General features: G+C 46.9%; 1 protein-coding gene across 5 annotated transcripts in view; it reads left to right on the top strand.

Moving 5' to 3' along the window:
- The first annotated feature begins 269 nt into the window (after positions 1-269).
- The window catches only part of RNF216 (ring finger protein 216), a 76,811-nt gene continuing 49,761 nt past the window's right edge, over positions 270-27,319 (top strand). Inside the window, exons 1-12 of one of the 5 annotated variants that reach the window (XM_066197819.1) lie at positions 280-345; positions 988-1,099; positions 14,887-15,015; positions 16,142-16,278; positions 17,254-17,530; positions 17,624-18,114; positions 19,640-19,716; positions 23,217-23,319; positions 24,193-24,357; positions 25,341-25,455; positions 25,740-25,879; positions 26,777-26,827. In XM_066197819.1, the coding sequence (XP_066053916.1) occupies positions 14,949-15,015; positions 16,142-16,278; positions 17,254-17,530; positions 17,624-18,114; positions 19,640-19,716; positions 23,217-23,319; positions 24,193-24,357; positions 25,341-25,455; positions 25,740-25,879; positions 26,777-26,827 (1,623 nt within the window). In that variant the 5' untranslated portion in view covers positions 280-345; positions 988-1,099; positions 14,887-14,948. Of the gene's footprint in view, positions 346-495; positions 519-987; positions 1,100-2,517; positions 2,582-14,886; positions 15,016-16,141; positions 16,279-17,253; positions 18,115-19,639; positions 19,717-23,216; positions 23,320-24,192; positions 24,358-25,340; positions 25,456-25,739; positions 25,880-26,776; positions 26,828-27,319 lie in introns of those variants that run through there. The other 4 variants (XM_066197816.1, XM_066197815.1, XM_066197817.1 and 1 more) reach the window with 4 other exon arrangements.

Here is a 27,319-nt window from a genome sequence, read left to right as displayed (position 1 = left end):
CCCATTGCTGGGCACCCAAAATTTATGGCCCCGCCCCGCAGACACGTGCAGCCCTGGCCACGCCCCCTCCCCACGGGAACACCGCCCGCCCGGCAGGGGGCGTGGCGCGGCGCTGGCCGGCCGCCCCCTCTCTCTATGGTAGGTTGGCCGGGCCCGGCCCGCCCGCGCCGCCCGTCCCCCCCGCGCCACTCTGTCTCTCCCTCGCCGTCTCTCTATGGTGCGGGGCGGCGCGGTCACGTGGCGCGGGCCGGGCGGAAGCGGCGGGAGCGGCGGTTAAATGAAGCGGGGCCGGAGGGGCGGCGGGGTCGGTGAGTGCCGGGGTGACCCCTCTGTCCCGCGGAGCCGGTGAGTGCCGGGACAGCCCTCCCGCCCCGCGGACAGAGGGGCCGCCCCGGGGCGTCCCTGGGCCTTGCCGGACCTCTCGCTGCGGGGTCGGGCGCTGCTCCCGGCTGGGGCCTGTCCTCAGGGACGGGTCGTCCCTCCCCCCCCCCCCCCCCCGCGTCCCCTCAGGGCTCGCTGTGCGTTTCGTTCGTTCCTCTTCGCTCGCGTCCCTTCAGGGCCGGTCCTTCCCCTCTCTTCCCGTCAGGGACTGGTCCTTCCCCCCGGTGCTTCCCTTCAGGGACGGGTCTCCCGCGTTGTCCTCGCCGTGAACGTCCTCCCGTACCTCTCCACTTTCATTTAGGGCCGAGTCCTTCCTCCTCGCTTTCTCTCAGGATCGGGGACACCCCCTCCCCCCTCCAGCTCCCCTCAGGACTGGGTCCTTTCCCTCCGCCCTCCATCCCCTCAGGGCCGGTCCCTTCTCCCCCTTTCCGGGGCCGGGGGGTCCCTTCACCTCCGTGCACACACCTGTGCCCCCCGCAGCCCCAAGGGACACCCGGGGGCTGCTCTCCGGCAGCTCCCTACGGCTGTCCTGGGTACCCCGGCCCGGCTGTCGGGTTTAGCCTCTCGTGGGGAGATGAGGGTAAAAGATTGCTCTCTTCTGTTCAGTGTGGGAGCACTCGGTGCCGTTGGGACGTCTCGACATCTCAGGCATCTGCTGTGGGAGCCGCTGCAGGAAGGAAGCCCCAAACGCAGCTGTCCTCGGAGCTGGGGGATCAGTGTAAGAGATACTCCTCTTCCTCCTCTTCTTTCCCTTCTCCATTGATCCAAGTGCCGGCCCGGCGTGGTAGACGGAGCACAGCCTGCAAGCGTTAATGTTCGATGCGTTTATTAAATGAGTTTTTCTGCCCCTGGAGCTGACCTTGTTCCCCCAGATGGCTAGAGGCAGGTCGGGATCCCAGCAGAGTCTTCTGCGGCTGAAGAGCTGTGGGGAACTCCAGCGTGTGTGTGAGGAGAGGAGTGTGAGCTCGCCCGGGGCAGTGCTTTGGGGTGGGCAAAATGTAGATTGGCTTAAAGAGTCATTCCATGGATCCCCAGCTTTGCAGCTGTGCTGGCTGAAACCCTGGGTGGATAACAGCTGCTTACACCTGCCAGCCCAGCCCGGGAGGTTTTTCCTTTCATCCCACATGTGCTTTATGACCCGGAGTGTTGTCTTTGAGTGTCCTCTAATACTTACTTTGGAATCTTACTGGCAGGTGCTTAGAACGCTTTTCATCCAAATAAGTTTAGTAGTTGATGTTTCGGTTCAGTTTCTTTCGGTTTGGTCACTGTCCTGAGACCTCTGATGCTTTGAAAGAGAAAAGCTGATGTTGCTGCTGTGCACGTTTATTTTTATAATCCAGGCATGATGCTGAGAGACTAAGGCTTGATGTCCATGTGCTTTTCGGAGCATTACCTCTTATCTTTCTCTCCCTATGGAACAGCAGACTCTTTCTTAGCTTCAGGCAGCAGTTCTAGGGGGAATCTCTCAGTGCCTTGGTGCCTGAGAGGCACAGCCAGTCCTGGTCCTAAGACCAATGGGCAGATCTCTGTTTCTCTGTTCTATTTCTGTGGAGGTTGATTCCTCTTTCTTAAGGATCTCTGCTCTCCCACCTGATGCACTTTGGAGCTGTTGCAGGTTTCCAGTGGTAGCAGTGGAGGGAAAGGCAGGTGTCCCCCGTCAGGCGTTTAGACTGGCCTTTGCAAAGGTTGCTGGAGGAAAAACGCTCATGCCATCCTCTCTGAAAGCAGGAGAGGCCACATGCTAACCTTTGCAACCTGTTTGGAAGGTGAGGCAGGAGATCTGAGACCCATCATTCTGCAGACCTCAGTCTTGAGCAGGTTCTGCTACCTCCCTGAACAGGTACAGGGCCGTAGGAATGTGCAGCTCAAACCATGTGGTAGAACCCATTTTGTTTAGGACTAGTAGGATTCCAGGGATAGCTTTTAATTCCAGAACTGTGGGATTTACAGCTTTAATATGTGCTTTTAATTTCTAGGATGAATGCTGTGCAAAAATTCCACTGCCTTACATCAGGCCTTCTGCAATTGTAAACATGTTAATAGATTTCATGTGCTGGGTGTCTTCGTGGTGCGACTGGATGTTAATAAACAATCATCTTGACAGGAGTTTGTGCCTGGAACACCAAGACTTGGGAAGGGACTCAGACAGATTTCCTGAAGATCTGTAGACATTCAGCCTGCTTGGAGATGCTGCATTGTGGTAACAGGCTTTCTTCCATCTCTTGCTTCCTGGGATGTTTTCCCTCTGATTGGCTTGGCTGCAGGCAGTCAGGGCAGGAACCAGCAGTTCCTAGAGGGACACTTGGGGCAGGTGTTACTGGTGATAAGGTACAGTCTGGATTCCAGCAGGGTGCTGGCAGCCTGTTCCTGGGCTGGAGTTTCAGGAGGTGCCTCGTAAGTTCAAATTCCGGGGTGGACCAGTGCTTTGTCTGCCTGAGAATGCAGTGGGCGTTCCTGCCACTGGCGAGACTTGTGCTTTGAAATTGGACACAAATCACGGAGAAGTCCTGTGGCAAGAATAGGTGGGGCAAACACAATTCCGGCGGCTCCGACGCAGCTGGAGAGAGACAGGAAGCGTATCCCAGGGGCCAGGAGCTGATTAGCAACCTGGAGCAGCACAAACCCAAGTGCAAGAGATGTGCAGCCCTTCGGGTGTTGTTTAGTGCCTGCTAGAAGAAGCTCCCATTCATTAATTTGGAATGGGTGTCTTGTTTTTATTTATATCTTTCCATAGCCATTGTGAGTGGTTTAGTGTGTCTGAGCACTCGCGGTGCTGGGTGTTGGGGCTTGCCACTGGCTGCATTCTTTCTGCAACAGTCAGAACTGCACAACTAATGCCTCTCACTGGAAGTTTGGGATTTTTTTGGGTTTTTTGTTTTTTGTTTTTGTTTTGTTTTTTTGCAGATGGATTTGATCCGGAGATATTTTAAGACTGGCTTTAAATTATTGAATTTGGACATGACCGTAACTACTTAAAGATGAGGCATTAATAGTCTCCAAAGCCTGTGTGTGTGCTGAAGTGAGGGTGGGGTTTCAAACTGCTTCATGGAACTGGGATTACTCTCTGTGGGACCAATCCCAGTGGGACAGGTGCCTTCTTAAATACAGCAGAAGGTGTGAAACACTCTCAGCTGTCTGGGGACTGCAGCTATCTCCCAGCAGCAGCCCCAGAGATAAGGTCATTTGTGTACAGGCTGGGAGTTCCTGTGTTTGAAAAGGAGCTGAAGAACGGGCTGGTCAACATTGCTTTAAGCAGGTTACTGGAAGTGGGAAATCGGGGAGGGGTAGGCAGAGAAAACAAGAAAGAGGGGGGAAAAAAGCCACTTAGCAGTGTCCTGGTGGCTTGAATAAGTTATCCTTGCCAAAGCACCGAGATAAGAGATAATGAGTGTCTCAGTGAGCTGGGATAATCTCGTTCTCAGCAGCCTTCATGTCACTTTTATAGAATTTCAGGTTTATTTTGGACTATCTCGGGAGTGATGTTTTTCCTCTGGGTCGGTGCTTAAGGGCTTGCAGTGGTTTCAAATTCGTAACAATCCTTGAGAAAGCTTAATTCCTGACGATGGGAAATGATATTCCTTCTGAATGATGCCTCTCTCCTAATTACCAACCCTGCTGTGGTTCCCTCCCTGCGTTCATGAGGGGAACTGTCAGTGCCTGATTAAGTGGAAAAAGCATTGGGCTTTAGGGAAAGATTTCACTGTGGGGCAGCTGCTACCCTGAGCCACGATGTCACCTGGCAGTGTTCCTGAGCCAGGTCAGTGGGAATTTAAATTAAATGTGTGGCTTTAGGGAGCCCCACTCCTGTGCTGATGCTGGTGGTGCCCAGCTGCTCCCAGGGTGAGTTTTGGAGCCTGTGGTTGCCCCTCATAACAAGAAGCGAAGTTGATGAGCTGAAATAAAACTGGGAGTGTTTGTGGGTGTCAGGGTGACCTGAAATGTTTTCAGTTAGCCTTGGAGGGCAAGCATGGTGTTGTTCACCCCTCAGCCTGCTCTCCCCTGCAAGGAGGCCAAGCAACTGTATGCATTATTCAGAGAAACATTTGGATGGGATCTGTAGAGGCATCACGTGACGCTGCTCTGCAGTACGAGGTGGTCAGGATCTGTGCTAGCTGGAATCTCTTTTTGGGTGAATATAAGAATGAAAAATGGCCTCAAGTAATGTTTTGTCCAAAGCACTCCTTGCACAAGGCTCCTGTACTGCTTTATCCAGACTGGCGTGCTCTTACCAAGCTGTGGGCACTGCTCCTTTTATTCTTTGGAGGAAAGCAGGGGTTGGCTTTTTGCAGCCCTTGCAAAACCAGAGTGAGGAAGGGATTTACACTTCTACTTCCAAATCCCATCCCAAAGACATGCATTTTCGTGTGATGAAGGGGGAAGGAAAACCCCTCTCTGATGCTTCTTGCAGATCGTTTTTGCTTGAAGGCTGGTCTTGGAAGGAGCAGTGGCCCATGTACCCCTGGGCAAGTACAAGCTCTGCTGGGCAAACGCATTTTGGGGCTTGGCAGAGGGAAGGGACCGCAGTGCTGACAGCTGCCTGCAGCACAGCCACGATGCTGCTGAGGACTTTCCTCCTCTCCCTGCTCTGCTGTCGTGTGCTGAAATGCAATTTGAGGGAGATGACAGCGGCAGCATAATGGGGAGGCAGAGAAAGCAGCTCTTTCTCCTTTCAGGAAACCAGCAGGGTAGGGCATTTAATGCCTCCCGTGCTGCTGGGATTTCCAGCTATGGATGAGCAAGACCTGGGAGCAGTAACTTGGCTAATGTAAATAGTTCTCTGTAGATTGTTACAGCAGAATCCTTTTGTAGGGGAGCAGGCTTCATTGTGTATCAACTGGGAGGTGCCCTTGGATTTGCCAGCACTAGCACAGACCAGCTCACAACGGTTGGGATGCACCTCTGCCTTGAACACAGTGTCTGGAGAGTGCTCCTCAGCTCAGTGTGTTTGTGTTTATTTAGCAGTTTGTGGCTGTTTTTACTGACCCTCCAGCCCAGGTGGTTAAATAATCTGTCTGATATTGCACCACCCAGGAAGAGAATTTCTGTTCTGCTGTGAGGACTCACCTGGTGTTGGACCACGAATGTGTTGACCAAGGGTGGGCACAGGATTCACTGCCTGAAAAAGTCTGTCCATGGCAACTGCACTGAGTGCAGCCTGTGTAACTTCCTGGTTGTGGCCTGTGGTGGTTTTTGTAGTCCTGTGTCTGTGAAATGTTTGTTTGCCTTGAGATCAGTGGGTAGAGTCTCGTTAATGTACAGGACTGTGGATCTGGAGAAGTAACGTGCAGCTCTTCTTTCCTCGCTTTTTAGCTCATAATTCATTCATTTGTGAACTTTAGTAGTCTCAGAAGGGATTCATGCAGGATGTGGAGCATCTCTAAATCCAGTCACCATCTAATTTCACTGTTTTCTGTTCTGATATAGTGGTTCTTACCTCAAATGCAGCCTCTCTGCTTTTCTGCTATTTTAACATACTCAAACTCCACAGTGGCCACTGCCACGTGACATGGATGAAGTCAGGCTGGACAACTGTCATGAGTCTGGAAGGCTGCCCTGGGTTTTCACTGAGAGTTTGCTGGGCTGGAATTGGCCACAAGGCTACACGTGGCTGTGTAGCTAAACTAAACCCACTTTTGCAAAGGCTGTTGCTGGCTGTCTGAAAAATCTCTTGACAAGTGGTCATCTGCAGTGCTGGAGCAGTAAGGAGGTAGTTGCAGTTCTTCTGTGGCAATGCTCCTCCTGCAGCAGTTTTTGGGTGCAAGAGGCAGCTTATTTTTTGCGCTTTCCAGCAGAAATTGGTGCAGAGCATGGATTTGTTGCTCAGGTGTTACAAGGTTTCTGTCAGTATTTTACTCTCAGTAGGTAAGGCCATTTAAGACTTATCACTGTGAGCTTGGCCTGCTGGCCCAGTCTGGCTCTAAACTGGCTCTTGTGTATATTTAAACCCTTAATTGATTGTGTAAAAGCATCTTTCAAAGTGCCTGACCTTGCAGTAGGAGCAGGTGTAATTGGAGTGTTAGGGATAGGCTGTGGCTGTATCAGCTTAAGCTGCAGTTTAAGATCTTCCCCTTCCTTGCAGTTTATTTTACCACCTTAATTCTGTTCTCCCAATTCCACCATGCTTGATATGTGTAGGGTATCTGATATAAATCCTACAAAAACGTTTTGCAGGGCATTTCCTTTCAAAGCTGTAAGAAATGCTGGAGGAGCTCAGTGTGAGAGGAGGAAACAAGCTGTGGTATGGGAACATGACTGTCCTTAGCAGGTATTGAAGTGAAACCCTTCTGAACGTGAAGCCATGAAGCTTCTGGCCACTGACCTTTGGAATTGTGGCAAGTGCAGATGCTTAATGCGGCCCTAAAGAAGGGCATGGCTGTTATAACCAGAATATGTGACCTGTGAAGTCATTCTTTTTGGAAGTCCCTCACTCTGGGATGTTTGACACCTGGAAGGGTTGGTGGCAGGCTTTTAAGTCAATATTTCTGAAAGTGCTGTGCAGATTGACAGACACCTTTTTTTGCCCAGGTGGGCTGCTGCAGTAAGTCAGGTTTTTTTCCTTGTGGGCCACCTCAAGGTCAAGTCTCAGCTTTTGTGTTGTCAGCAGCTTTGTGAATGAGGTGAGGTGTGTTGTGCTTAAAAGCAAAGTTTTTTGTGATAAGTTCAGGTCACATTTAAAATAAAATACAAAAATACCCCCTTGCCTTCTACTTTTTTTTTTTTTTTTTTTCTGGTGGGGCATTATGCTTGTAATTTTTTCTGGATCACAACTTCCCAAGTGCAGCTTAGGTGTTTTCCTGAGTTGGTCTGATGGGCAGCTGCTCAACATCCAGGATGCCATCAGAGCCTATCAGTTCCTTGTGATTTACAGGTCCTCTGGCTGCCACTGGAACTAAACCTGTCTGTGCTTTCCAGCCCTCTTGGTTTTGGTCTGCTTATCCCTGGTTGTGTGCAGGCTCTCAGTGCCCCTGAAAACAGGGCCATGAGCTGAGCAGGCTGCTGGTTGCTCATCACTGTGAGTGTTAGTGCCACTGCCTGTCCCAGCAATCTTAAATCCCTTATTTCTGTTTCCTCTCCAGTGAAAACAGTGCTAAGGTAGTAACCTGAATGCTCCTGAAGGTGTTCATCCAACTTGTTAAATAACTATTTAAAAGGTTGCACCTGGATTTCTTTGTTCTGTTAGGCCCTTCAAAGTGGCATTCAGGCTCCCTGGAAAAAGGAAAGAAAAAAGGTAGGGAAACTACTGAGGATTTGGAGAGGAAATGCTCTGTCCTTTCTCCTGGAGGGATCTGTGAAGTTCAAGTAACAGAGGAGCACTCTGCTGTATATCCTGGGGCTCACAGGGCATTTCTCCTGCTCTTTTCCACGTGGCTGCTGGGTTTATGGAAAAGAGAAGGCAGCTGCAATTAATGCTGTGTGGAGCTGTGGCAGGGATGTGCGGCACCTGGGGGTTTGTGGAGTCCAGCTCTTTAAACCCCCTGGGCACTGGTGTCTGAATCTTGGTGCTGATCAAAGCAGCCTGGAAGGGAAAGGACATGTGAGTTCAGGGAAAGGAAACTGGAAGCAAAACTCGCTCTGGAAGCAGCAGAGCTGCAAATCTCATGGTTTCACATGTTCTTCCATTCATCTCCACCCTTATAACACAAAATCAGAACAAATCAGTTCTTCTGAATTATGGTTTGGGAGATAGGCTGTGAGCAGAGCAAGGCTGGGTTTGTGTGTGGGTCTGTAGCCAAGGGCTGAGCTGCTGGTGTCTGAATTGTTGCATCAACATGAAATGCCAAGCTGGCACCTGTGTTTGTGATGTGGGAGGGAGGTTTTGGATTTAGAGGATTACGCTGGATGATCTTGCACATGCCAGAAGTCTGAGGCAGGCAGAGTACTGCCCTTTACAGGAACTAACTCCAGAGACACCTCTGTCTCCCTCAAAACCTTGGTTTTTCCACTTCACTCTTAAAATGAGCTGCTCTAGGTAATGGCATGCACTCTCCTTTCCAACTAGAATTTGTAGATTTAACTTTTTTTTTTTTTTTTTCAGGACTCAATTGGATGGGGAGGAGGGGGAATGACAGATCCAAAGGTTTCCACCTCTTGCGCAGAGTGGTTTTTTGGTGCATCAAAAAGGGGAATCTCATGCTGGTTAGGGATGGGATGATGTGGAGCCCTGTTATTTGGCAAAGACACTGATGGGGGTCCTGGGAAGGCACTGAAGTGTCCAAAAGTTGACTTGGATGCCAGTCACCAGGGAATAGCTCAAAGGAATGGGAAACTTTCATTTGAGTTGCCCAGTTTTGGAAAATGAGAGCAACTGTTTCAAAACAGTCTTATGTTTTAGAGAGTAGCTCACAGAGCAGATGTTTTGCTAGGGAAGTGCAAATATTTTGCAGGTTTGGGAAGGAAAACTGGTGCCAATGTATGTGGCCGGCTGTTAGGTGAATTCGGTAGAAGTGGGTACATTTCCTCTTGTACTTTGTGTTTCAGAAAAAATGTTGATTGGGTACTTCAAACAATTATGATTAATAATTGTGATACTGTGACCTTGATGAAATGAACTGCAAGTGAGGCTGAGGAGAAGTCTTGTGATGTACAGACAGCCAAGATGTTTCCTGTAAGTCCTGAGCAGATTTTAAAAATGGGGAAAAAAATCTAGTTGGGGATTTGAAGCCAAGTAATCCCTAAATATCTGTTCTCTTGATTGCTCCTGAGTAAGCAATTTTCATTAGCCTGGAGCAGTGACAGGGAGATGTAGTCTGTCCTGTGATAATCTGTTGCCTCTCTTTTTGGAGCATCTCCTGGTGTGCTCTTGGTCACACTCCAGTTGCCAGTGGTGAGCCTGGGAGGAAAGAGCATCACTCCCTGCAGTGCTTTTCTCCTTGGGTAAGAGAGGGAACTTCTGGGAGGTGACTGGAAGCTGTGATCGCTGCCAGATTCATTCTTCTTTTCCATCTTCATTCATGACCTGCCCTGGAGCTGCTGGAGCCACTTGCAGGCTGGTGTGGTTTTGGAAATAGTGGCTGCTCTGCTGGGATACTTTCTGAACTGTGTGTGTTGGGTGTCTTGTCTGTCGGGGAGGTGAACATTCAGGTTGGGTTTACTTGCCACGAAACATTTCTTGTATTATATTGTCTCATGTTTTGGTGTGGTGAAACCAGTTCTGTGGCTTTCTGCCCTAGAAATGTTACCTGGCTCTTTCAGTTGTTAATTTCAGTTTCTGTTCCTTGATTTTTCTCACATCTCAGGAATCCTGTCTTCCCCTTCTCAGAGAGTGTGTGTGTTTAAAATCGTGTGGTAAACCAAGCCAGCTGCTAATGTGGGGGACACTTTGGGAATACTTTATAAACTCAGTAACCAGTTCTGTTATTAAATGATCTTAAGGTTTGTTGCTTCTCTTTAGCACATCCTACAGGTCCAAAATTGGTGGCAGAGCTGTGTGGATGCTCTTGTCATAAGTCTGCCCCTGGTCTGTGCTCCTGAGAGGAGCTTTTGGCCAATACCTGTAGCAGATTTTGCTGCCGGAAACTAGGTGGTCTTTCCTGCGAGCCCCTGCCCACACACTCCTGCCTTCAGAGGCCTGGGTAAGGCTTTTGGGCTGGAATCAATGCTTTTTCCACTTTTCCCAGGCTTGGAACTGAGCAAACCTGCTGGCAGGAGCCCTGCTGCAGCCCCACGTGTTGACCTCTGGCTCTGTCCCTTTGCAGGGTGTGAAGCAGTGGCAGTAGCTGCCTTGTGCATAGCAAATAGGATTTGTTCGTGCCCAGCAGTTCTTGTTGGGCTTATGATCAGGGGATTTCTAATTTTCAGTTGGGATGATGCTGCTTAACACTATCAACCCCTGTTAAACTCCCCCTGCTTTTGCTCAGTGCCTGTTACAAGGAGCAGCCCCCAGCAAATCATGAACCCTTTGAAATGTTTCAGTGAAATGCTTGACAGTAAGCCAGGCTGGTATATTTCCCTTCTGTTGTGCTTTTTTAATTTTTTTTTTTTAAGGACTGAATTTTTAGCTTTTCATTTTTGGTGGTGGTTGTCACAAGCCCTGCATTATTTAAGTAGCTTGTTTTAGCAGCGTGAAATGAGCCAGAAATTCACCTTGCTCGCAGGCTACCAGCAGACACGTTTGCTGCCTGCAGGCACGAAGTAGGAGCTGATGCTCTTCTGTCAGTGTAGGTGAGCAACAGTGGTGTTCTGTGTGGGGGAGAGGCTAAAACACAGTGATTTGATGTTGCTGACATCTCTTTCAAGTTGCTCTTTTTTTTTTTTTTTTTTTTTTTTTTTTGCCTCCCCCCTGTTCGTTTGGGATCTCAGTTCCTACCTCCCCTGCTTTCTGTAGTCCTGTTGCCTTGAGCTGGAGCCAGACGAGCACTTTGAGTCTAGTCCCATCTTGGGTATGTGGGAGTTCAAGATTTCAAATGCTGTCAGTGGGGGGAAAAATACATTACAGTGTGTTGAGAAGGGAGGGTCTCCCCTTGACTGTCAGTTTAAATTCCAGCACCATCTGAAGATGCTCATCACAGCACAAATGTGGGGTGGAGGGAGCAGCTTTGAGTTCTGCTCCAGTTACTGCAGTCCAGAAACGCCTTCAAATATCAAGAGATTAAATATATGCACAGCACTGATGGTGGCTATTTTTAGGTTAAGCTAAAAATATGTCCTGTGGTGTTTAAAAGGATTTTGAGTGAGTTTTGGAAATCCTTGTGTAAGCATTCTGTGTGCTCCTGAGACCTGCTTCACCTCAGAGCAGCTGATCCCTTACCTCCTAGTAGTGGTTGGAAGCAGTGGTTTTGTGGATGATATTTTGCATGTTTGAGGAGCTTGTCTGGGAAGTCCCTGTGACCTCAGCTGTCAGTCTGAGGTCTTGTCAGTTCAGAGAACTCTTAAACCCAAGTCCCTGGTGGGCTCTGGTTTTCCCAGTAGCTCTTCTGTTAATGCATTCTTCTCCTCTCAGTTCGCTGTAGGAAAAACCATAATGGGGAGGATTTTACTGTCTGCACAGTGAAACAACTTGGGTGTGCTGTGTCAGAGGGTGGTGGGGCACTGCCCAGGCTCCCCAGGGAATGGACACAGCCCTAAGGCTCACAGAGCTCCAGGAGCATTTGGACAATGCTCTCAGGCATGGGATGGGATTATTGGGATGTCCTGTGCAGGGCCAGGAGCCAGACTCTGATCCTTGTGGGTCCCTTCTGACTCAGGATGTTCTGTGGCTGAGTTATGAGTACATGGAGTAATACAGAGGTGAAATTGGGTGGGTCCATATCTTCAGCGTGGTGGGTCCTCACTGCACAGTCAGTGGGTGTCTTAAAAGTCATGATGAGAATTTTGTGTCACCTGGATACTGCTATAGGGATTCAAGTCCCAAATCCAGCTTGATGTGCTGTGGTGCAGGTGGGAGCCTTTTAAGAAAAGAAGAAAAACTAAAAAGCTTGCAAAGTGTTGATCTGACTGCTTTGCTGTTAAAAAAAAACAGCTCTATTTTCCTGTCCTTGACTGTATTGCAGGAAAGCTGATGGGCATGTTAGAGCCTGCTTATAGGTAGCCTTATTCTTTGCCTATAAATAGGCAGTGAAATCACTGAGGTAGTGTGGAATAGCTTCTTTCCATCTGTCTTCCTTGCTTTTTTATTATTGTTTATGTAGGGCAAGACCCCAGGGTGGCTTTGATCTTGTTACTTGGCATTCTTGGTGGCCTGGTGCTATAAACATGAATAAACTTCTTATTCATGCCACTAGATGGAACTGGCCTGTGCTTATGGATATTTGTTTAAACTTCAGCTCTGTATTGAGTATTGACAAAATGAATTGCTAGCTCTTGGTGGAAGCTTGGCTTTTACCCTCAAAGCAGGGCTTTATTAAGCTGCTTGGGGTTTTATTCAGTCTGTTTTGAAGTAGGAAGAATTGCCAGTTCTTTCCAGCCTTGGCTTTTTTTGTTGTTGCCTTGACTGTGTATTACAGTTAATGCTATTTATTATATTCCTGCTTTTAAACCACTGAGTCTTTTAGTGATGTGTGTACACTTTCTCGTATGGAAGTGCAGATAGGTTTTTTTTATCCTAAATTTAATTCTCACTGCTGAAGGATGAAGTGTGCAAGTTCCCTCTACCGGAACCAGAGTGGCCTGTAGAAAATACAACCTTAGTCCTGTGGCTTATCCATCATTCTTGGATCTAAACAGCTGGGGCTTAGCCAGCCTTGGAGAAAGCACCATTTGAGCTATTTGGTAGAAGGTGGGGTTTTTTTAATATATATACATATATGTTTTCTTTTTTTTGGTGGCTGTGCTAAGCATTTGCAGTGTCACCCCACCATGAAGTAGCCGGCCCTATGAGTCCCTGGAGAGGAGAAATATCCAACCACTCAGCTTTGCTTGGAGCAGATCTGAGCAGACACCTGTCCAGCCCCTGTCTGCACCACTTGATGCTGCAAGGGCTGATTTGTGGCTCTCACAAATGTCCCTGTTCCTCCCCAGCCAGTCTCAGAGTGATCCTTTGCTGTGTTTGCTTGGCGACCTTGGCCACTCCGAGCCTATCCCTGCTTCTGTTTCCCCACCTTTTAAATGGCAAGAAGTGAATTGATTTTGTTTGCTAAAGGAGTCAGGCAGCTAAGGATGAAAAAGTGCTATGCAGGCCTAGGTGATTGCTATTCACAAGTACCAGGGAAAACACAACTGTAATAATGTGGATGTGACCTTTTAGAAAGGCCAGAGTTTGCACAAGTTTGCACTTAAAATGACCCAGCTCCTGAGCTGCAGCACCTGCCTGTGATGGTGGAACAGCATTTCCGTGCCATTCTGGCAAATAAAGATTTATTTCTCCTTATAAGGCAGAAGATGAAGAATGTAGAGGAAACACCCCCAAAATCTTGCTTTTCAGGTGTTTTCAAAGCACCAGTATGCCCATAATAATTTCAGAGCTGCTTACTGGAATTAGGATGTGCTACTGTGGTATCAGGGCTCACATACAGGGGTAGTTGCATATTTGTGGTAATGCTGTTTAAAAGAGGCTTCTTGCTGTTCCCTCACCCAGTTTCCCACTCACAATTGGACTATCACTAGATCAGGTGAATGTGGCTGTTTCTACAAACAAGCCTTGAAGTCTTTATGCCGGAGGTTCTCTCTGAAAAAGGTTCCCTCAGGCTCTACACCCATGCTGCTGGGCTTTTTTAAGTGCTAAATTATACATTTTAATTTTTATTATTGCATCTTGTGCATCTGAATTCATTTCTTCATTTTACTGTCCTAGCTGCAAATCCTATTCCCTGCAGAGGAAGTTAAGTAGAATTACTGAGGGGGAATTTATATTGCTCTTGTGTACTAGCAAATGGGATTTTATAGCAGACCCACCATTTTCTTCCGGCTTATGCATCAGTAAATATTTAATAGTACAGATTCCTCTGTGCTGCAATAAGGAGATGAATACTTTCCAATAAAAAAACCCCTCTTTCCTCCTTCCAGTGATCAAATTGTGCTTGGAGTTCCTGTACGTGTTCAGCCTGTCTGTGATAGTGGGAATGGAGAGCTATAAGCTGACAGAGCATAAAATGGAAACCTCCTGTTTGCAGTGATTCCTCTGGCCCCCTAATCCTGTTTGGGAGCCTCTGGCCAATTCACTGTGACTCTCTGAGAACAGGTGGGGGTAGCAAAGTTTAGTTCCAAAAAGCCCAGTCCCTGTGAAGGAACCTGATTCCTGTCATGCTCTGCTTTTGGTGTGAGAACAGATGGCGTTTCCTGGAATTTGTACCAAACCCTCGCTGTAAATCAGGGAAATCTCTTCTTTAAAATAGCAGATGGTGGTAGGGAAGTGTTCTCTGGAATGTTCCTGTGCTGGTTCACAGGGCAGGCACAAACCACATACTGACACTGCTCTGCCCAGGGTGCAGCTTTCTTCTGACATGCCAATAACATGGGGGTTGTGGAATTGAGCTTGCAGCATCTCTGGTGGCTCTGAAGTTGTGCCTCAGCTTGGCAGCACTCAGGGAATTCAGGCTGGGATGGTGATATCCCTGTTGGCTGTTCCCCTCAGGGCTGTGTGTGATTTCCATGGCATTAAGTGTGACAGGGATGGCTGTAGTGACATCATCTGGGGGGTGTGGGGATGCCCTGGGACAGCTCAGGCAGGGGGATTTTGCCCCTCTCACCAACTGATGGTGGCAGAAACACCACTGTGTGGGTTGGTGCACTGGATTTTGATTGGAAACAAGAGGAGATCCACTTAACTGGGAGGGTTTGAGTCCTGCTTGGATAGAACTGCATCTCTCCTCCTTTTCTGTGATTGCCAAGCTCCTCCAGAGAGACTTCTCAGGCCTAATTGCACCCTTTAGTCAACTGTCTTAACTCTTGGAACACAGGATAACAAATATATCTCCTTTCAGGTCCTGAGAGGAGGGTACAGAAAAATACTCACGTGGAGGGGACTGCTGAGAGAGCCAGGAGAACCCATAGCAGCTAAATCTTGGAAAATCCCCCTTAGGGTGAATCTGAGTTTGCCTGACTCCCTCGTGGTTTTATTTTATCTTCCAGTTCCTCATGTGAGCCTGACTGCCATGCTGGGGCCTTGACACTCTGGGGTGCAGCTGTTTAAAATGGCAGAGAGAGGTGGGAATGAAGAAGTGATTAACTTGAACAGCTTCAGCAACCACAGAGGGAAAGGTGAGTACTGATTTGTGCCTGTTTCCAAAACACTCTTGTGAAACTCCTCCTGAGCAGCAGGATTAACAGACACTGAACTTTCAGGGAGCTGCTGGAGGTCTGTTCTGTCATATCACACCCTGCTCTGTTACACTGACTTAGCCACCTACAGAAACTCTTTCATGTTATGCAGGCATGCAAAATATTTGGCTCTTGTCTTTCTCATGTTGTACTGCCTCAAGGGAGATTGCTGACTTCTTGGGAACACTGTCTAGAGATGTTTCAGCAGATCCAAGGAGGATCCATCCTTCTGAGAGCCCCATAGGAGAGAGGCTGACCCTAAATTTGTGCCCTCATAGGGCTGTGTGCATTGGCACCCATTCCCTCAAGAGTGGAATTCAAAATGAGGCTTCCTCTGTATGCTTGAGAGGTGATAAATGAACACTCACGCTCAAAAATGAGCCAAAACATGTCAGGTTTTAGGGGAAGCATAGTTGTATGTTCTCTGTGCAGTACAGAAACCCTCTATTTCTGCTGGAGTATCTCTCCTGTGTTCCAGCAGCTGTGTGGAGTAGAATCTGTATTCCATTCTTGACAAACCTTGAGGCACAAGGTTGTCATCTAGTAACAGGATATCTTCTGCACCCACAGCCACAGGCCTTATCTCAGCCCTGCCATAAGGTATTCCTGCAAGGTCTCACTCTTTCGGAAGGGGCTGAATTGCACAAGGACCCTTATCTCTGCTAGAATGCACTGCACTTCAACAAAAAGAACCTGCAATGTCCCTGAGATACTGAAAGTTCAGGATTTCTCTGCAGAAGTATTCCCTACATGCCTTGTAATAACTTTTGCAGCAGCTTGACTTTTGCTGGAGTTTGGGGTAGAAGATTCTTTTTGAGTGTCAGAGCTGTCCCTGCAGTGCTGTTGTGATGAGCTGAAGCTGTGCAGGTGTTTTGCTGGAGGCTGAGGGATGCAGGAGTGGCTGTAACAATGCCTTGCAGAGGAATTGGTGACCTCTGAATGCTTCTTCCTGCAGTGCAAATGGGAAAATTGCTTTCTCAGATGTTTCAGTGCTACTTGTGCCCTGTAATTCCAGTTATTTACCTCGAGCCAACAGCTGACTTTAACTTTACTTACTGTTCTGCAGACTGGATAAACCACAGGGATGAAAGTCTTATCACGATATCGGATTCCTCAGATGAAGATTTGCCTTTGTTGCTGGAAATGCCAGAAAAGCAGCAGGCTGAGGAAGATGATGATGATGATATAGTCATCTTAGCAGAGGTAATTTTTCATTGTTGTAGCTGCTGTGCTGTATTCATGGCCTGTATACCCAAGTTTTGTGCAAATACCTGATGCATTCCTATGAGCCCTGCCTGGTAATGGCAATCTACTTAGGATGTCTGAAATAACAGTGAAATGATGGCATTTTGCTGGCTTAATTTAGTCATATTTTGGGCACAGGAGAGGAGAACCAGACTGTGGAACTGCATTGTGTAGTTTTAAGTTCTACTTGATGAAGGTTTTAGCTCCCATAAAGTTGTCTGTCTGAATCCAGCAAGGTGGAGTGCTTTGCAAGGGGACTTGATCTTCCATTGAAGGTGTTTTCAAACCATGCCTTGTTTGATTTATATATGTACTTTGTATGCTTTACATTCCTCTGTGCTATTTGCATTCATGTTGGGCTGTTGCAGGCACTGATATTTTTGCCGCATTTCATATCTATCTTATATTAAGAACATATTCCACTTTTCTGTTAAATTAACCAGAAGCACTGAGAAAATGGGTTGTAAAGCTTGACCTTTCTGCATCTTAGTTGAAGACAGCAGCAGAGAACACTCAGGCTCTGTTGGCATACAGCAGTCTGTCTGCCAGAGGCAAGAACAAGGCCAGAGATTAATGTTTGGAGCTTTGTTTCCTGCCTGTTTAAATAAATTGGTGAGAACACAAATATGTCATCAGTTAATTCTTCCTTCGCAGACTATTTTACTGGAAGGGAAGTGGGTACTGAGGTGAGCTAAGAAAATTATTCCATTTTGAAAGTCTTGTGCATCCCCAGTTCTGCAAAGGTTCTCGTAGCACCTGGGGGCTGATGACACAGATATGTGGGTTACAGTTCTGTGCTTTATTAAGCATCTTGCTGACCAGACTGTTTATCAGTTTCCCATCAGAAGTTTTCTTAGATGCAGAAGTATCTGGAGCAAGGATTCTGACATGCAGACAAGAATTCCCACTTTCTCTCATTGGTGTCATTTCCAGACCCCAAAGCATCAGCAGCCTCTGCGCCCCAATGTCATCAGACCTGCTGCTCCATGGCAGGGTGCAGATGCTGTGGGAGAAGGAAGATCTAAAAGTGCTGTGGAGCCTTTGGGCACAGACCTGCAGGATAAGGAGGATTCCACTCTGCCCAGTGAGGGAGATGGGAATAACCTCATGGTGGAGAGCACTGCTGGACCAAGCAGGGATGAGAGTGTGGACCCTGCCCTGCAGCAGCCTGGACCTTCTGAGCTGAATGGCCCCAGCTCTGAACTCACAGGTAACCAGGAGCCTGGCCCAAGTTTGCTGCCACTGATCAAGCGGAGTCCACATCCTGCTGATAACATGAAAACCATTATCCTGGAAAATGCAGGCCTTCCACCTCAGCAGGAGGAAAGGATGGAAGTTCGGGAATGGCAAGGAGAGAACTTGGAGCCAGAGCAGAAACTGGAAGGAATAGCTGCTAAAACTTCCACAGAGCAGGAGGAGATCCGGGAGAACAGCCAGCTGGAACCCCGGCACTTCCCACTGCCGGAAGATGAGCCACGGGCTGCAGCGAATGGCTGTGCTCCCCAGCAAGGGCAGCCAGAGGCAGAGCCGGGAGCTTTGAGGGCATACGGAGAGAAGGCTCCTGGGCCAGCCTTCCCCCGGCCGGAGCCGCAGCAGGACGGGATTCCCGGCCCCGCCTCCCCGCAGCCGGCGCATTCCCCCGAGGAACCGGGTCAGCAGGCAAGGAGAGACAACGAGCGGCCGGGGCCCGCCTTCCCCGCACACGGCTCGCACGAACTTGGCTCGGGGGATGTGCCAGAGCAGGGAGCTGCTGGGCAGGAGCAGGACCTCACTGCGCTGCTCATCAGAGAGACAGTAAGTATTCCCAGGGCTCCTCTGCATCCTGTGTGCAGGGTGTTTTCAGACAGGCTTTTCGAGGTGTATAGAGTCTCACATGCTCGGAACACAAAGCTGTAAATCCTCTTGGCTTTGACAGAGACTCAGCCATGCACCAGGTGAAGAGTATGTGATGAACTGTCTTGAAAAACTTCATTTAACTTAAAATAATCTCTGTCTGTTCCCTGAAAGGCCTTCTTGGATTTCCTGGTCTTGTTTTGTCTGCTTGATTCCTAACCCAACACTGTAGAGCTAGTTTAGGATTGAATATAAAGCTAAATGAGCAAACCTGGGACACTGAGCAGTGGGTGGACTTGAGAAGTTTTAGGGACACATGACTGAGAGCCAGGACTGATTCCAGCTGCCTCTCCTGCAGGAGTTTGGTCCATGTCCATGTTAATGCCACCGTGGTGGCCAGGGGTAAGGCTTGCCCTTGCAGTGTGGATTTCCAAGCAGCAGCACCAACTAGTAACTGGATAAACACCATGAGGACTTGTGTATGTAAACTCCACATGCTCCATGTGTGAAGCTTAGCATGAGGGACACTGGCCATGACAACAGCCACCAAGAAGGACACTCCTTATCCTTTGGTATATTCAGCAGCTGGAGCAGCATGGGGTATATATGATAAACAAAGCTAAATAAAAATGTGGTGGTTCATGTGTTTAATGTTTGCACACCCCTCCCCTTGATTGCTAGGGAGGAAGGCTCTCTTAATGGCTTAGTGAATATTTTTTTCTTGCAAACAGGCATATTCTTATGTGTCTGTATCTTCCACCACCACCCCATCCTCTCCAAGTCTTCCTTCCACATCCCATATCTAATTCTACTTGGGAAAACTGGAGTTGAGGAAAATATTTCTTTAAGTAGCAGTGCAATAAAATGCAAGCAAGACCTTGTTACTCACTGCCTTTGAGATGGGTACAAGAGGCTGTTCTTGCATTGTCAGGGTTGCTTGACAACCCTGCCCAGTCCAGTCTTGCAGAGTAAAACACCACATGGTTGCAATCCCTGTACAGAAACCCCAGCGAGAGCAGCAAACACTGGGGGAGCCTTCACAGAAATGCCACTGAAGGTTTGTTGTCTGTTCTGGTCTCACTGCTGCTGTGCCTCGGTTCATTGGGTGGATGTGCACGTTGTTGGTTTGTTTCCTTTTGCTTTGGAATGTTGTATTTCAGCACATGATCTGAAACTCCTTGATGGTCATGCTGAAGGTAAACATTTCCTTTTCTTGTGTTGTAGTTCGTTCCTAGGGAGCCTGAATCTCTCATTAGGCCATGTGCTCTTGGAATTTCACATGCCTACCCCTCACTCTTCCTTTGAGAGAGAGCTGTTAGCAGTCATCCTGTGGAGCAAGGCTGGATGGCTGTAAATGATCTCTTGACCATTTTGCCCTGAGTCTCAGGATTGTGTTGGTTAATTACATTAAATCCCTGTCCTGGGTGCTACATCTGTTACACAGCTTCTCTAATACCTGCATAACCTTTAGCTTTTCCTGCTGTAGGAAGCAAGATTCCCAGATGTGAAGAAGGAATATATTGAAGAATTAATCATCATCAAGAACTGCTATGACTTAAATGTGTAAGTATGGAGCCAAGAGCCACAGTGTGTCATACAACTGGAGCACTCTCCCATGTCCCCACCTGCCAGGGATGCTGCTTTACAGCACATCCAGGCTGGGGCTTCAACTCTGCCTTCATAGAATCTGTGCTCTTTGGCACTTTTTTGTACTTCTAATAGAGCTGTTTTAAAGTCTTTTCTAGTTCTGTTGTGCTGTGGCTTCTCTGCTTTTAAGATAATTTACTTATTTAAAGATAGTACATATAATTTTGTCTTACCTATTACTAGGGCTCTTAAAAAGAGTGAATGTCAGGTTTATGGTGTTAAGATGACTGCTATAAAACATAGTATGGAGATGGGTTGATGAGTTTTGAGTTGGAGGAAATCATTCCCTCCTTTATTTCACTGGTTTTTAGACTCTTCCAGGTGAAGCTGACACTGTCTTGGAGTTCATTTAGTGTCATAATGTTGGCTTTTATCCTGTTTACCTGCTTAGGTAGCAGTGGTGCTGTCTGAATTCTCTCACATCACTTTTTGGGGCTAGAATAGATCAAATACATTAAAGGGCTGGTAGGATTGGTTCTAAAGATCTGATGAAGGACTGATTTTGGTCAAACTGAGCAAAAACATGAGCAAGAAAATTAAATTAAAGGAAAATGAATGTGAGGACTTGCTTTCCCAATTGCATTAACAGCTCAGGAATACCTTAATGTTCATCATGCTGGAGATTTCTGGGAGTCACGTTAGAGTCAAAAGTTTTTTAAAAAAGGTGATTAACCTTTCTGCAGGGTTGCATCATCTCCCTGCCCTTCTGGGTAGAGCTGGGGAGTGAAGGATTGCGTGTGTTGGCACCAGCAGCACCGAGGGGAGATGGTTTGAAGTAAATCACTTGTGATTGGTGTCTGATGCTTGGTGGCCTCTCTTTTCTCTCTCTGCAACTGTCTCTGTTATCTCCAGCGTGTCCAAACTGGTTACTGTGTGATCCAAGAATGAGGAATAGGTGTTGTTTGCCAGAGTATTCATTTGTGTAAATCCAAGGCCCTTTCCAGCTAACTAGGGCACTAATCAAGCAGCATTAAAGTGCGTGAGGCTTAGAATTAGTCATTGGGCCATAAATAAGTTAACTGATGAGGGGCTAAGGATGATCCCATCCATTGGGCATGGATTTCCTATTCTGCTGATTTGCTTGTGCTGTGAAGTTGTGTCTCCCAAGGAAGGCTTCTTGGTTAGAAAGCCAACGGACTAGAACTTCTTTCTGGTCTTTCAAAAGTGCTTTCCCTGCAGTGGTGGAGCAGCTTTGTGGTGCCCACACCATGGACTGGGTGCACCTCAGGGTGGATGGTTGCAGTGGGAGTGTAGAAGACAAGCAGAGCCATTCCTTGGGCAGTTGAAGTTGTGCATCTGGCTGGAGGACCCTCCCAGATTGTGTGAAAAAACCTCGGGTTTGTGTCCTGGGGGGATTTAGCGAAGCCTGATAGAATTGAATCCCACTATTGGCTTCTGTCGGTCTTAATGTGTTCCTTCCCTTTTTGCTCCCGAAATCTCTTCTCTCCCATTGTGTGCCACAGACCCAGTGAGATGAAAAGGTGCTTCCAGGCTTCCCTGTAGGCCAGCTACAGTGTCTGCTCAGCGGTGCGTTACCCACTTACTGGATGATAAAGATTTCTTCTCCATATTTTTATTCCTTTAACCAAACCATCTTTTGAGTTGTCACTGCAGCTTTTGTGTGAGAACAAATGGGTCAAAGCACTGGTCAGCCTCGCTGGCAGGGTCTTTTTGATCTCCATGGTGTGTCAAGCTGAATCAGGCTTGAAATATAATAACGAAGGGTGAGTGGTTTTGGGCAGGGGTGAGGCTTTTAACCAGCTCTGTGTCCTGTGGTGCAGATATTAATGAACAGTGCCGTGAATGTGGGTGTGCTGTGCGCCGAGACCCACTTAACTAATTGTCACACACTGAAGGTCAACATCCCCCAAAATCCTCAGCGTTGAAATGGCAACATGCAGGACAGTTCAAATGTAGCCTGGCCGTGCCCCAGCTGAAACCCTTTCATTAGAGCCGCGATCTGAGCTCCTTGAAGTTTCTGTTTTGTTGGATTAAAACAGTTGTCTTTTACCAAAGGGATGGCAGGAGGTGGGAGCTGGAAGCTATTAAATGCTCAGTGCCAAGATATTTGTTGTTTTTCCCCTGAAATGATCATCTTAAAACTTTCAACTGATGTGAAAGATAAGATGTGGGAGCCCCTCTTAGCAGGGTATCATCTATTCAGCTTTTGTGTGCTGGAACATTCACACTCAGTCAAAAGCTTCTGGCTCAATATGTCAATACCTGATTAAACAAAAAGAAATGCCCCTGCTTTGAATGTGAAAGCAGAGCTAAAGTAATAATGCCTTGATAGTGGGTTAATGCTTCAAGCCAGTTCAGATTTCTTAATTAGGGCCTGATTTCTGACATCAGGAATGTAAATTAGCTGCAATTATGTCTTTGCTGCAGCCTAGTACCTTCTTATTCCAGTAGTTTTACAAATGTTAATTGCTTGTCCTGGCTCTTTTCAGAAGGATCTTATTCTGCAGCTGGGGAAACTGAGGAACACCTTGTGTTGCTTGTCCCAGCCAGCACAGCTGCTTGGTGAGGGTTGAGAAAAAGCTGTGGGAGCCTGATTCAGGCTGCCCTTTCAGAAGGGTTTCTGGAGTGTTGGTGGCTCTCCACCAATGGGACATTTGAAAACCCCTTGCTGAGTCTTTTCTAAGCTAAAATACTTAGCCAAGCTACGCTTACCTGACAGTTACGACTGTTTGTGGTAGGACCTCAGATATGCTGCATTTACAGGCTATTAGGCAATTTTTCAGCAGTTTTAGTGTTTATTTTCTCAGTGCTGTTCTCACCAGACCAGTTTTTAGTGGAATTTGGGTAATGCTGGTGTGATTGCAAGCTTCGTTACAATGAAACCTGTATTCAGAGTTTGTATTCCATGGAGACACATCTTAAACATGATTTTGTCTCTGCTTTAATCATGGAATCACAGAATAGTTTGGGTTGAAAAGGCCGTTAAAGATCACCTAGTTCCAGCCTCTCTGCTGTGGTCAGGGACACCTTCCACTAAACCAGGTTGCTCTGGCTGCTTTAATGTGAAGGTAGACTGAGAATGGAGGCTTTGATTCAAGTTTGAATCTGTAACAGTTTGTTGAGGAAGACATGACCCTTTCATGGGTTTTGTAGGGGTTTTTGTGCTGGTTTTTTTTCTGTAGATGATTAGTAGCTCATCCATACAAGCTTCGTGTATGTACACTTAATTGTTGAAAGACAAACCTATTTGCTTTTCCTTCTGCAGCCACACAGCTGATATTTTTCACCTATTCCTCAGTCATTTGCTTGCAGCTTGTTCCAGTCCAGAACCACCCTTGGTCCTTACAGGGCAGGCTTTGACTGTGACCTCATAAATTATACAATACTAAAAATTGGACCAATGAGAAATGAACCTGAGCTCCCCAACCTTGAAGTAACTATATTTATCTTTTCAGCCTTTGTAACTTTCTTCTGGAAAATCCAGATTACCCAAAGAAGGAAGGCAGAGTGGTTTTAAACCCCAGCAGCAGCCTGCTTGCCAGCCAAGATGAGACAAAGGCAAGTGAGAGTATCCACATCTCCTGCTGCCTCTGGGCAGTCTGTTCAGCCTGAGTGGACCTTGGGATGTCTGCTTTGATTAGTGTGTGTTTGCAGAGTGCTTGACTGAGCCTGGCTTTCACAGGAGGCCTCTGGGTATGTGTGAGGCGGCGTTAAATAGCAATAATTAGTTGCTTACAAGATGACTTCCCAGCCTTTCCTGTTTGGCTGTGCCAGAGCTGCACAGTGTCTGCTTCTTTGCCTCCAGCGAGACCCTCTTCCCTGCCTGCCTATCACTGCCCCATCTCAAGTGTTCATTTTGATAACTGAGACAAGAATTCCGCAATCATTCTGTCACATGAAGTAGCCTTGGCCCTCGGGTCTCTCTTGTGAGGCCTTTAGGCATTGCCTTGCAGCCTCCTAACTGCCAATCTCCCTACAGATGCTTGATTTTATTTGTGTTTTAAAACATCCATTTAACAAAAAAAAAAAAAAAAAAAAAACCTCTGAGCTGCTTTGAGGATATTGAAATAGCTCTTCGTGGCCTGAGAGAAATGTTGAATACCTCTTTCTACTCTTGGAAGAAGCATCTCTCTACCTTGAGCTAATAACGTTGTTCACTCTTCATAGTAACTGAAATATTTCTTCTCCTTGCTGTCCCAGGCAGCCACACACCATGGTTTTAAACGACATTTTACCTTCTGCATGTCACCTGCAGAGGTGCCTGGGCCAGTAGACTTTGCACCCACACTGTACTAAGTGCTCAGAGTTGGGTGCCACACACCCTGAATTTTGGGTAGTCTTGCAGAATGTCTTGATCACTGAGAGAGCCATTTGTGGCATAACTGTTGTGTATTTATAGCAGCCTTTTAATCTTTTTCATTTTCTCCTTAGGTGCCTAAAGTAGACTACTTTGACTTTTCCAAACTTGCCCCCCTTGACCAGCGGTGCTTTATTCAGGCTGCTGATCTCCTCATGGCAGACTTCAAAATGCTGAGCAGCCAGGACATCAAGTGGGCGCTGCACGAGCTCAAGGGACACTATGCAATCACACGAAAGGTGCTCCAGTTCAAGTCTGTTCTCTTTCCTGGGCTTATCTCCCGTGTCTGCAGAGAGCACTGTGATGGCTTTGGCCTCACTGTACCATCTGCTGCCGTTTGGTTATGGGTTTTATAATAATCTTCCTTTCCTTTTAAGAAGTTTTAATCCATTTAGTAGAGATTTTCAAAATTTATTGGCCAGACAGAAGGCTGCAGGAAGTTTTTACTTTCCCTAATAGGAGAGCTGGGGAAACACGAGCTGGCGCATGGTGGGTGATGCATTAAACTGGAAAGTGCTCCTGTATGTCGCCACTGAAGTGCAGTATAATTGCCAATAAAACCCTGACATTTAGTTAAATCTTAGAACATTTTACTGTTGCTGCTGGTTAACTGACTGCATGGAATTAAGAAGCAGCCTGGGTATCACTGTCCTGTTTTGTCTTATGACTTGTGGCATGAGTCCTGTATCCCTTATATAAGAGTTTCACTGTCATGGAGATGCAAAGACATTTATTTGAAGTATCAGCAAACTGATTGTCAGTGTGGGTTCAAGTTTTTGACTTAGATCTGCTCCTCTGATATGCCCTTGCTTGAGCTTCTTTTTCTACTGTTCCAGGACTTAACTAAAACAAAACTTCTTGTCTGCTCACTTGGTTGAGCACTGAGTATTTGAACCTCACCTTTTTAAACAAAATGCCAAACCCAGCAACAAAAAAAGAAGCCAAACCAGCTCAGATTATTACAGCTGGTGCCCACTTTGATACTAACAGCTGAGCTGTTATGAAGTGTCATTCATCTGCTTTGTTTTTATGGAATAATTACTTTGAGTACATGAAGCAACAAGGTGAGCAGAGGAAAGATGTGTATTTGCCTCTCTTTGGAGTGTTTGGCTTTCCAGTTTTTCATTAGTCCTATGCCCATGTTTGTACTGTGCTTCAGCTTGAATTGAGTGCTCCTGCTTTCTTCCAGGCACAGGATTTAAGGCTGTGTGTTGTTTTCTAGGCCTTTTCAGATGCCATCAAAAAGTGGCAGGAGCTGTCTCCCGAAACCAGCGGGAAACGAAAAAGGAGGAAAGAAATGAATCAGTATTCATATATAGACTTCAAATTTGAGCAAGGTAAATGCCAAGCTGTGTGTATTGTGCTCTCTGCATCGTTACTGTAAGCAGAACTGGCTTGCAGCAGAAAACAACTCTTAAAAGGGGATATGGTCCCAGAAGAGCTGAGTTTCTGTCACTGGTATCTGTTTTGGAGATGCTCTTCATTAGCACCTCTGCTTAGTAAAGTGCTTTGTGAGCTGCTGAAAGTCTGCAGCTGGTGGTGTAGGGAGAAAGAAGGATTTAAGCTTTAAGGATTTAATGGCTGCTCCATTCCTTTTTTTGAGCCTTTAACTCTGCTTCAGGGGATGTGAAAATTGAGAAGCGCATGTTCTTCCTGGAGAATAAGAGACGGCACTGGAGGTCCTATGACAAGCTCTCCCTTCTCCCACCAGTGCTACTGGAGCAGGAATTCTATGAGCAGAAAGTGAAAGAGATGGCAGAGGTGAGTGATAGGAGCTGCTTTGATCATCTTCAACAAATCTTCAACTGTCAAAGTTTTGTGCCTAAACATGAAAAAATCTGTCTCGTAGAGAAATTCAGACAGTGAATCAAATATTGAATAACTGTTTTCCCCTTCCCTACCTGTTAACACATATGCCTCTTCCCAAGTAACTCAATTTAAAGGAAAGAAGTCAAGCACAGAATTTCATATTTACTTAAATATACAGCTGCTGCTTGTGCAAACACCATTCTGGAGGGATTTTTTTTCTCTGAAGTGGTGAAAACTCTACTAATTAACTCTTTAACTGTTAGCAGGCTTCTCTACTGCTTTAGGGCTTGTAATTGCAGCTTAGTGTTGGTGGTGAGTAATGGCCAGGCCCAAGGCAGTGTCCACTCACTCTTTCCTCCGCAGGTTGTGGCTCCAGAATGGTTTGTCCTGTGCTGAGAACTGGGTGTTTTGAAGCAGAACCTGCAGCACCCACTGCTGTGTTGTCTTCCTCTCCTAGGCTGAGGAAAGACTGAACTCAGCTCTGCACACACAGTCCTTTCTAAAGTAGCTCCTTAAAGATCCTTGTCTCTTAGGCAGATGGATAAGGTCTCCTCTGAAACAAAAAACTCGTGTTTGTTGGGTGAGATCATCTCTGCCCATGGAAACCTGAACCAGCAGCCCTCCACAATACAGAATTTGGTTCTTTGTTCTTGCCGCCTTTGCTTCTCCCATCTGTTTTAGCTGAATCATAAATAGCTTAATGGATTGGAGGGATGGGCTGAGTGATGTTACAAGCAGACAGCAAGCCTTTTATGGTGGTTTGTGAGTCCTGAGATAATGTAAATGAGTGGAGAGTTTGGAAAATTGCTTTATCTATTCTGTAAATACAGATGCACATGTCTCTTGCAGCATGCAGACTTCCTCCTGGCTCTGCAGATGAATGAGGAGCAGTATCAGAAGGTCAGTATCTATAATGTTATAAGCTGAGTTCAGTTTATGCACAGACACTGTTTTGCACTTCCTGCTTCACAGATTCTTTTAGCTCTGGAATGGAGCTTTTCTGAAGCTGCATTTCACTGTGCTGCTTTTGCTGAGCTGGCAAAACCTGTGCGATGTCTGCTGGCTGGCTTTTAGGGAAGGTAGACGGGTGCTGAGGCCAGCAAGACAGTATTGATGCATGTAATGATCTGTAGTAATTCAGCTTGTATCTTCACTGCTCAGAACAAACATTGCGATAGAACAGCATCAGGTTTGCTCTTGTTCTTGCCATTATGGCTGTCTAAAACAGATCCACTGTTGTTGGAGCCTGGCCAGTGGGAAGGCCTTTCTTGTTTGCAGAAAAAATTCTTTAAAAACCTGAAAACCAGCTCTTCTGCTTCAGAGAAAATGCAGAGAACAGTTGGACAGCTGTGCATTACATTTTGGTTTCAATGCTCATTTCCTTTTCAAACT

The sequence above is a fragment of the Chamaea fasciata genome, unplaced genomic scaffold (genome assembly GCF_029207755.1).
Source record: "Chamaea fasciata isolate MVZ Bird 193981 ecotype frontalis unplaced genomic scaffold, bChaFas1.0.hap1 SCAF_16, whole genome shotgun sequence".
Lineage (NCBI taxonomy): Eukaryota > Metazoa > Chordata > Aves > Passeriformes > Sylviidae > Chamaea > Chamaea fasciata.
The sequence above is the reverse complement of the archived record's forward strand: the minus strand, read 5'-3'. Positions and strand labels throughout refer to the sequence as shown.